The sequence below is a fragment of the Monopterus albus genome, unplaced genomic scaffold (assembly GCF_001952655.1).
Source record: "Monopterus albus unplaced genomic scaffold, M_albus_1.0 scaffold64.1, whole genome shotgun sequence".
Lineage (NCBI taxonomy): Eukaryota > Metazoa > Chordata > Actinopteri > Synbranchiformes > Synbranchidae > Monopterus > Monopterus albus.
Window position 1 is genome coordinate 347974 of NW_018127944.1, and position 9706 is coordinate 357679.

Below are 9706 nucleotides of genomic sequence, written 5' to 3' on the forward strand. Positions count from 1 at the left end.
TCCCACTAAATCAAAAAATTTTAACAATTTAGACTGTATGAAAGCTACATTGGTGTGATCCCTATACCCCATCTTATGCACAATTCTTATCGCTCTTTTTTGTAATATATACAATGGTTGAAGTGAGCTTTTGTATGTGTTTCCCCAGTTTTCAACGCCATACTCTAATAATTTAGGTCCCAAAACAGAACCCTGAGGCACTCCACATACAAAGTTAAAGCCTGATGAAGTTAAAACCTTTAAAGTTACAGCCTGATGAAGTTAAAACCTTTAAAGTTACAGCCTGGTGAAGTTAAAACCTTTAAAGTTAAAGCCTGATGAAGATAAAACCTTTTAAGTTACAGCCTGGTGAAGTTAAAACCTTTAAAGTTACAGCCTGGTGAAGTTAAAACCTTTAAAGTTAAAGCCTGATGAAGATAAAACCTTTTAAGTTACAGCCTGGTGAAGTTAAAACCTTTAAAGTTACAGCCTGGTGAAGTTAAAACCTTTAAAGTTAAAGCCTGATGAAGTTAAAACCTTTAAAGTTAAAGCCTGATGAAGATAAAACCTTTTAAGTTACAGCCTGATGAAGTTAAAACCTTTAAAGTTACAGCCTGATGAAGTTAAAACCTTTTAAGTTACAGCCTGGCGTTATTCCTGTAAGCATCCGACACAAGTCCAGCTGTTGCCTAATTGAACTAACGCAGACACAGCTGTAACCAGGTCACACTACCTTATACACTGTGCGTGTTTCCTCCACTTAATGCTGTGACACTTTGCACACACAAACGTGGGTATGTGTGTATGTAGAAGTCGCATACCAAATGAGAACCAAAGTCACAAAGGAAAGCTTTGACACGGTGCGCGCACGCAGTTGGTTGGTCACCTCAGCCCCCACCCCCAATTGCTGATCTTTGAGCCCGACCCGTCGCACACACTCCTGCGCCCTCCCGGTGCACATCAGCAGGGACAGCTGCTCCCACAACCCCACACTTCGGGGAAACTGCTGGAAGACAAACCCGGTTTCTGCTCCACCATAGATGTGACTCCGGTTGCGCGCACACTCCACGGATACTGTGATTTTTTGAGAAAAATGCATTGAGAAGAGCACAAGTAGTAGATTTATTCACTGGAGGAAACTAGCACTTAGAAGTAGAGATGTTTAACCTGACATGGTTGATTTCGTGTGTTTTGGCGTTTATGTCATCATCCCAGAGTTTACATGTGACTGGGCGAGATGGACAAGAATTTTTGGAGAATATTTTTCGCTATTATGGTGAAAATGAATCCATATCAAGGGAGAATCTGGAAGATTTACTGCTGTTAGTTTCAGCCAGAAGAGCTGAGCCAACCGCTGAAACAAATCCGCTGGCAAAACAAGAGGTGAACTGTTTTTATTCTTATTTAAACTTTAAAATGAAAAGGCATATAAGTGATTTCTTATTGTGTGTAACATGCAGTACCACTTTTTAAGGCACAAAGATTAAAGTTGGTCATAAACGTTTTCCTTTTTCCTGTTCTTTTTTTTTTTATTGGTATAGAATAAATAAGTGGCTACTTGAAAACACTTCCTCTAGTTTTGATCTGATTGACTTGTTATCTGTACATGTGTATAGTTTCATGATTGGACTTATTTATAACCTTATACGGGGTCATTCAAGACTCAGTTTTAATCTGTAATTAAAACATATACAGATACAGTAATGGGCATATTTAAAAGCTTTTCTTGGATTAGTGTGTGTAACCTTGCTTGACCTAGAGCTAGATTCATAATGAATGTCATTAATGGATCCTTTTAATCCCTTACAAATAGTAATAATATATTTATGTAGCACATTTCATACAAAACAATCCAATGCAATTCACAAACGATGCAAAATACCTGTAAAGGAAGGCATATATGAGAGATGGCTGTAGTGAAAACCAAAGCAGCAGGAAGGGTTTAATGGACAAAACTGAAATTTAAAAGCAGTGAGATGTTTAATAGCATCTTTCTAATCCTCAGTGTCCTTCAGCAGAGCAGATCTTGTCCTACTTTGGGTTCAGTAATGTTAGTCAGCTGACTGTAGGACATCTGGGGAGGATCTGTCCCGCTGTGTTGACCCAGGTGTTGCTGCCCTCCTGCCCTTACAACGTCCCCGAGCCTCTGCCACAAATCAGCTCTGCTGGTGAGTTGCTTCATCACAACTGCAGAACTTGCATACAAATACATTAAGTTCATGGAGGTTGGTTGCCTTGAATCAGCTTTTATCAACAGTCAAATACTAGAGATTTTTTTTGACACTCCTGTGGATGACGGTAACCTGTAGACATTTTTTTTTTTGCTTGTGGCATCTAAAGAAAAGAGGATGTTGTTTTTTTCATACGTCGATTGTCTACTTCTATTTAAGAAGAATCCCTTTCCTTAATATAGAAACACAGTTGCAACACTCTTCAAATCAAATATATAAAACTAGGACCCATGAAAAGATCGGTCACAGGAGGTGTAACAGCTGCTGACATATTTGTCTTTCTCAGAGACAGTGTAAAAGGACAACAGGACTGTGAGCTGTTGGCCAAATGTGAATTGGTTTGATGAATGTTTAGATAATTCTTCCAAAACAGGATGCTAGTAGAGTTTTAAGATGCCCGGTAATCAGCTCTGTTGTCAGCGCCTCAATCATTTCACCAAAACAAGGTCAGGATTTGGATCAGTGTATGTCTGAGTTCACCACTAGAACAATATCAGGGTAATATCCACCATAAATGTTGTAAAACTGAAACTATATAGATATGCAGGTGGAAGTTAGTTTGCTGACACCGGTCATTTTGTTCAGCACCGTCAATAAAGATTCATTACAGTCACTCAGACCTTGATACCTCCTGGTGTTTGAATCTGGACCTTAATTGTTTCCTGTCATCACCCTTTATCTCCCAGTCTTCCCTGTGCATGTGTGACTGTTTAATTGAGTCATAAACTCGGTCATCTGTGGCGGAGCCGTAACACTCCACACTGTCCTAGATTGACTCACAGACCCAGTGACCTCCAGATTCACCGTCAAACGTTCCTCCTCAGCACTGTTGATCTTACAGCCAACTGTGACTATTGTTCATGATGCATGCTGTTTCCTCTACTGACCTTATGAACGGAATATGCCTTTAGCAAATAAATAGTGTAAATAGTGTCTTCTGCTGAGTTTTGTGCCTGTCTGGTTACACTTATTTTGTAAAAGAAGATATATATATTTAATTTATTTAATTATTTAGTTTTGTGCACCTACCCCCAGCTAGTCTTTTGTAAGGCCCATAGTTGGTCGGCTCATCTTGGCAAAAGGGGTAGGTTTTTTTAATGAGAGGAAATGCTGCCTCATGGACTGAGCTCAGGGTGTAAAAGGTCCTAACAGAGCTGAGGATCCTCAATACGACCTTAGTTCCTCTGCAGGATTCACGGTATACGCAGTCATTTGTTGTTTTAAACACATTCCTTAGAGAAAAAAGTGATGCATTTTACAGTGTTACACCAGACCGTCTCTAATAAACAGAAGCACTGGAGGTTAGGATGAACAGCGATAGCACAGTCAAAGAAGACGGTGGGAAAAACAGAAACATCAACCAGAGAAAATCCAAGGACGGTGACATCGCTTTGAAGGGCAGAAATGCCACAGCAATGTAGGATTACAGTGGTGACTGGTAGTAGTACAATAATGTACTGTCATCCTTTCTGTCCTTGCAGTGTGGGGCTACGGGTTTCTGGCTGTCACTGTGATCAACCTGGCATCTCTACTTGGACTCCTGCTGATCCCCTTTACCAAGAAACCTTATTTCCCCAAAGTGCTGACCTACTTCATTGGCCTGGCCATTGGCACACTCTTCTCCAATGCTGTACTTCAGCTCATACCAGAGGTTGGTAAGAGGTGGAGTAGATTAGATGGAGCCAATCATCGGGTCCCAGAATTGTCCCAGAATCACTAACATCCTCCTGTCAATCCACAGGCCCTGGGTTTTGATCCCAAAACAGATAACTACTTGAAGAACGCAGTTGGCGTATTTGGTGGTTTTTATCTCCTCTTCTTTATGGAGAAGATATTGAAAATGGCTCTACGTGTGGAACATGAGGTAAGATAACAGTGTCTGAGTTTAGGTGCAATCTTTTTTTACAGAGTGTAATGATTGTTTTATTTTAGTTGTATGTCTGCCTGTAAAATCCTGGATTACTGGCTGTTAAACCAGAGCTCTTCACTTTTCACATCCGATTTCTGACCATTGTGAGGGCTGTTAAGGTTGCCAGGAGTCAGGTGCATTATTTATTTCTGTTTTAATCCACTCTGGGGTCAAGGACATGAGAATAATTGTGACCTTGCAGAAACTATAGAGAATTCCTAATTTTGATAAGTTTAAACTAAATCACTTATATTAAAATCAGGCCCCAACACAAGAATTTTAAAGACAGAAAGGCAGTAAGTATGTGAAGTATGTAAAAGTCAAAATGATGAGAGAAAAATAAAATAAGCAGGGACATAAATGTGTCTAAGATTTGCCAGAACCTGGTGTTTCCATATTCCCAAAGCAGTGCCACGTCATTGCTCTGACTTCTGTGTTCTTTTTAACTCACTCCTCTAAGGTTTGCGTTGCATGTATGCTCTCGTTAGCCAAGCTAGCGCTGTGGCTCAAGAGACAGCAATGTCATCTCTTGGTTGTTCCACCACTTTGGTTCAGATTGAAATAGCTCAACAATTATGGCACTGATTACCAAGGTCCCAAGAGGATGAATCCAAATGATCCTCAACACATTCATGCCACCCTCAGACTAAATGGTAGTCCTTCAACTATTTATTTAAAAACATCATCATGTCAGAATTTTAATTTGTGCAATATTTTGCTTCATAGCCAAACTGCTGAACTAATTTGCTATCAGCCAGAGGTCATTTTAGGGTTGAGACAATTAGACAAATGACAGACATTTTGGTTCACTTGACCTACATAGTTTATCAATTCATCAGATTTCACTAACTAATTTCTGTATATCAGCTTATTTCTTTTGACCAGTCACAAAAGCCACATGTTATGTTATGTTATGGGTTATTATGTTCCTGTAGTGGAAGTGAGGCTTGTACTCTCCCATATGACACCTGCATCTCTCTTCTCCTCAGCATGGCCACAGCCACTTCAGTCCTCCAGAGCTGCCCCAAGAAAACTCCCTCAACAATGGAGACATACTGGAGACAAAGGACACAATCATTTTGACCAACATCACCACCATTTCCACTGACATGAGCAGCCCGAGCCCAGAACCTCCATGTACAAACATAACACCTTCTGAGGTACCATTCACACTCTATAACAGTAATATACAGTATATATGTATATACATACAGGCTGAATTAAACTGTATAGGTTTGGAAGCAGTACCTTATTTCTAGATCAGCTGTCTGCACATAGCTCACATTAACTAGCAAAGCAACCTTGTCCTCAAGGATTTTATCTAATGATTAGCTTAACTCTGTCTTAAAATGAGCTTGTTTGCCCTGAAATCTAATCTGAAGTAACTGTGTGAATGATAATATTTTGCTGTCCACCACATTCCACTATCACAGACAGACCTGACAGCAATTCATCATGGACTATAAATGGATAATATTATTTAAACCCCTTATCAGTCATTAGGGCAAATTCCAGTATACAGTATGCAACAAAACCACAAAAATGTCAAATGATTCAAAATTGTATCATCTAAGTATGATTGTATGTATGATTAAAAACACACAGGTTGGATAGACTACACTGAAACTAAGGGCCCCAAAATCCAACCTCAGTGGAACAAAAGCAAGTACACATGTGATCCCTCAAACAATTATGATTACACCAGGAATTTCCCTTTAAGGCTGAGTGCATGAACAAAAGAACCACAGTTTTCTTAGTTTTAGTATGGGTTGTGTCTAGTGCAGCCTGGCTCCACATGCACAGGAACTGCATGAACAAGTAAAAAACCAGACTATGGAACTTCATAAACGTCAGAGCGTGTACAAAAGCATCAGATGAAACACCACAGCACTTTGTAGGAGGAGGAGTGGGAAGAAGAGTAATACTATCAATAACTGAAGATCTAGTGAAAATGACCCCACACACATTTTCCTACTGACACATCCAGGACCCGACTAACAGACAGTCAAGTGCTTAAGGCCAGGATTGTCTGTGAAACCTGGTGTTTCAGTGTGAAGGATATTACTTGAAGTCAACTTCTATGCATGGTGTCTAAGAAAAAAACTGAGAGATTAAACTTTGCCAAAGAGCATTAAAAGAAGCCTGATGGACATTGACAGCACATTCTTGGATCAAATGAAAGTACAATAAATTGGATTGCACCTGTTTGTGAAACTTGGAGGTGGGAGTGTGATGATATGGGGTGGCACATTTATAAATGCCACTCTAAATGTGAGTGTGTATACCCAAATACACTGGAGGTAGCCATAGCCAGAAGGGTTACGCTGTTGGGTTGTCTGTTTGTACATTTGTCCATCCTATTCTTGTGAATGTGATACATCAGGAACACCGTGGATGAATTTCTTCAAATTTGTTACAAGCGTCCACTTGGACACAAAAACGGACTGATTAGATTTTGGTGGTCCAAGGTCAAGGTCACAGTGACTTCATGTCTGTCCTATTCCTGTGAATTTGACTGGTTAGTTGTTATTCTAGTTAGTCTCATATTTCTTTTTTTGATATGAATTTGCTCAATTCTTCTTGACTAAAAACAAAAAGTGTATTAAATAGCAGGATTTGTAGTTATTTAACATTTTAGTGATAGTGACCAGGGGTATGCTCGTTTTTTTTTTTTTGTATGCTGTATGAAATTGTACAAATGTAGGCAGTATTCCAAAGATATTTGAATAACAGAAGTGACCGTGAAGTGGTGGTATTTTCACGTGATTTGCACCCACTTCTTTTGTATCTGTACATGCTTGGAGCCATATATTAAGCTGTTATCAGTGGCAATGGGTGATTAGAGCTGCTGTTAATATTTAGCAGTGAAATCTCTTGCATCATAAGGATAAATCTGGCTTTAAAGGGATCAAAATACTAAACAAACCGAAATAACAGTGACACAGAAGGATTAAGCAGTGAAACCAGGCTGAAGGCATCAGATCCTTCTCTCCTGGTAAAGGCTGGAGTTTTTTGTCTTGAGCACAAAGACCCCTTGTTTGGCTGTGGCCAGTGAAAGGGATGTTTTGTCGCTGCAGAGTATCTTGCCAAAGGTTCTGTCTGTGCCCGTCTGTTCTCTGGTTTCCCATTAACAATACTTGTGCCATTATTTTTGTAATTGAAGAGTTCTGTTGCAATGCTGTTCTTCCATTAAGGAAAAAGAAACATGTCCTGTTTTTGATCAATCACTTAAATTTTGTGGAGCCAGGATGAACATGCTTCATTGACAGAAATTAAGTTTTTCTCGCAGTCTTTATTTTTACCCTGCTTGCACCGTGTCTCTTTGGTTGGCAATGACTGTTTCTGGTTGGTCAGTATGTCCAGGCATTCGGGGTCGCCAGGGGGTGAATCCCGCTTACATGGCAATCCAGTCACTTACCTTTAGCACCACCATGAGGTTTTGTGTTAAATGTTTCAATAACTCTTGAATGGATTTCCACAAAACTGAGTTCAGACATTCACGCTCCCCTCCAGATGAGCTCTAATAAATTTTATGATTTTTCTTTTTTTTAACATTTGTATTACTTGTATGATGATTATAATCACTTTTAGGATTGCATGTTATGATTTTACTAAATTTATGATTGAATTTTATGACTTATGGTCATCATTTCCATGTGTACTTCAGAAACAGATTCACCATTACATGGGTTCTCCAGCAGAGACCTCTGTCATTTTCATTTTTCAACAATAAAATGACCTCCTAGGTATTTGAGTCCCAAGGGATTCATATTACTGTTGCTTTAAACCTCCTAGTATTGACATTGCAATCAGCATCAAAAATCCAGTATTGGTCCTCAGGATTACCTTGGGTTTGGTGATAATTAACAAATATTAGCATGCTAACATACTACAATAAGTTGAATATTGTAAACAGTATAATTGCGGACCTCAGCATCATATCACTGAAAATGTTTTCATGCTAACGTTAGCACTTATCTCAGAGCAGCACTGTGCGTAAATATATCTCCACTGATCCACCAACATATTTTCTCTATTTTAAAGGTACTTTGAAGTCTACACTCACTGGCCACTTTATTAGGCACACCTGTACAGTTGTATGCACTCCAATGCAACACTTCTACCTCAACATCTGAGTTCATGAAGCTCAAAATGCTTCCGTTTTTGAAGAAATTGTCTTAAATGCATACATTAAATTACTGTATATGTTTATTTTTGAGTTCATAGTTAAAGGTGGTGTTGTGCTGGACTACATTATATTCATAGTGTTTCTAATATTCTGACCCTCTAATGTATGTAGCTTTGAAAGACAAAAATATAGACACACCTCTAAATGTACTTTAGTCCAGTACAACACCACCTTTAACTATGACCTTTGTTATATATGCAGTTAATGCTGTATAGTTTGTAATTCTGACAGAGGACTTTGGCATCAAAAGTAGTGATGCCAAAGTGAATCTTTGCCCTCTACTTTCTGCAGAATTTGAACTTTAGGTTTTAGAGATATCATTGTGTGTTATCTTTGTGGTTCCCTGATTCCACATATATCTTTGTTTGCATGTGTCCTCAGTATAACCAAACAGTAGCATTGTGCCTTTAACCTGTCCCTGTTTCTTCCAGGATGTCCAGGTGTCTGGCATGATGTGCCACTGGCTGCGGGGGCAACGCGTCACCACCATCAAGACAGTGGCGTGGATGATAACGTTGGGCGATGCGCTGCACAACTTCATTGATGGTCTGGCTATTGGCGCCTCCTTCACTGTGTCATTGCTGACAGGGTTCAGTACGGCCACTGCAATTGTATGTGAGGAATTTCCCCATGAGCTGGGTGAGTTACAAGCAACGTAAAGCAAGCCATTATATAGTATTGACTTCAGCCCATTTGATGGAATAGTACCTGAAACATGTTGCCTTGAGTTATTATTGAATACATAATATTTTGTGTAAACAGCACATGGTTTCAGTGAAGAAGCCTTTTAATATATGGCCAGGGTCAGCAGATGAAAATTAGCCTTGTTGGCTAACTCTGTCTTTACAGTTTCCTTTGGTTTTCTGTTAATTAACACTAAGCTGACAAATAAACCAAATAAATGAAATGGAGGGCGGGAAAAAAACAGACACATACCCCAAGACATGCTGGAATTAGATTATGTTTTTCAAGCTTAAAGGGGAAATTAAAAACAGTTTTGTATAGCTTCACTCGAAACTAAAATGGTCATGAAGAATCTATGATCTCTATCACCCCCTAGTGACCAACTGCAGAATTGCACCAAGAATGTATCTTCTCCAATTCACATTTTGTCTTCTCCTTTGTGTCTTCTCTTTTTCAGTTACAGTACATTTCAAGTTAGTTTAAAGCTTATTTTGTATGTTTGGTATTATATTTTTTGCAGAAGCAATAGCACATAAGTAGAGTTTTATTTATAGAAGTAGTAGTAATCTCTTTTAATCAAATCCTTGTTTTGCTAAATATTTTACAGTGAAAAATGCCATTCAATAGCAAAGTAAAAGAGAGAAACAACACAAACGTACTGCTTTCAGCATGAGGTTCAAACTGCCTGTTTCAGCACTGTGTTTTGTTCCCTCT

At 39.0% G+C, this 9706-nt stretch overlaps 1 protein-coding gene across 1 annotated transcript in view; it reads left to right on the plus strand.

The window, feature by feature from the left end:
• Positions 1 to 899: 899 nt before the first annotated feature.
• slc39a8 (solute carrier family 39 member 8) overlaps positions 900 to 9706 on the plus strand; it is a 10493-nt gene continuing 1686 nt past the window's right edge. Inside the window, exons 1-7 of the mRNA XM_020604101.1 lie at positions 900 to 1362; positions 1985 to 2147; positions 3692 to 3861; positions 3952 to 4074; positions 5109 to 5279; positions 8740 to 8951; positions 9687 to 9706. The exon at positions 9687 to 9706 is cut by the window's right edge and continues 188 nt beyond it. Coding sequence (XP_020459757.1) covers positions 1138 to 1362; positions 1985 to 2147; positions 3692 to 3861; positions 3952 to 4074; positions 5109 to 5279; positions 8740 to 8951; positions 9687 to 9706 — 1084 coding nt within the window. The 5' untranslated portion in view covers positions 900 to 1137. The remainder of the gene's footprint in view (positions 1363 to 1984; positions 2148 to 3691; positions 3862 to 3951; positions 4075 to 5108; positions 5280 to 8739; positions 8952 to 9686) is intronic.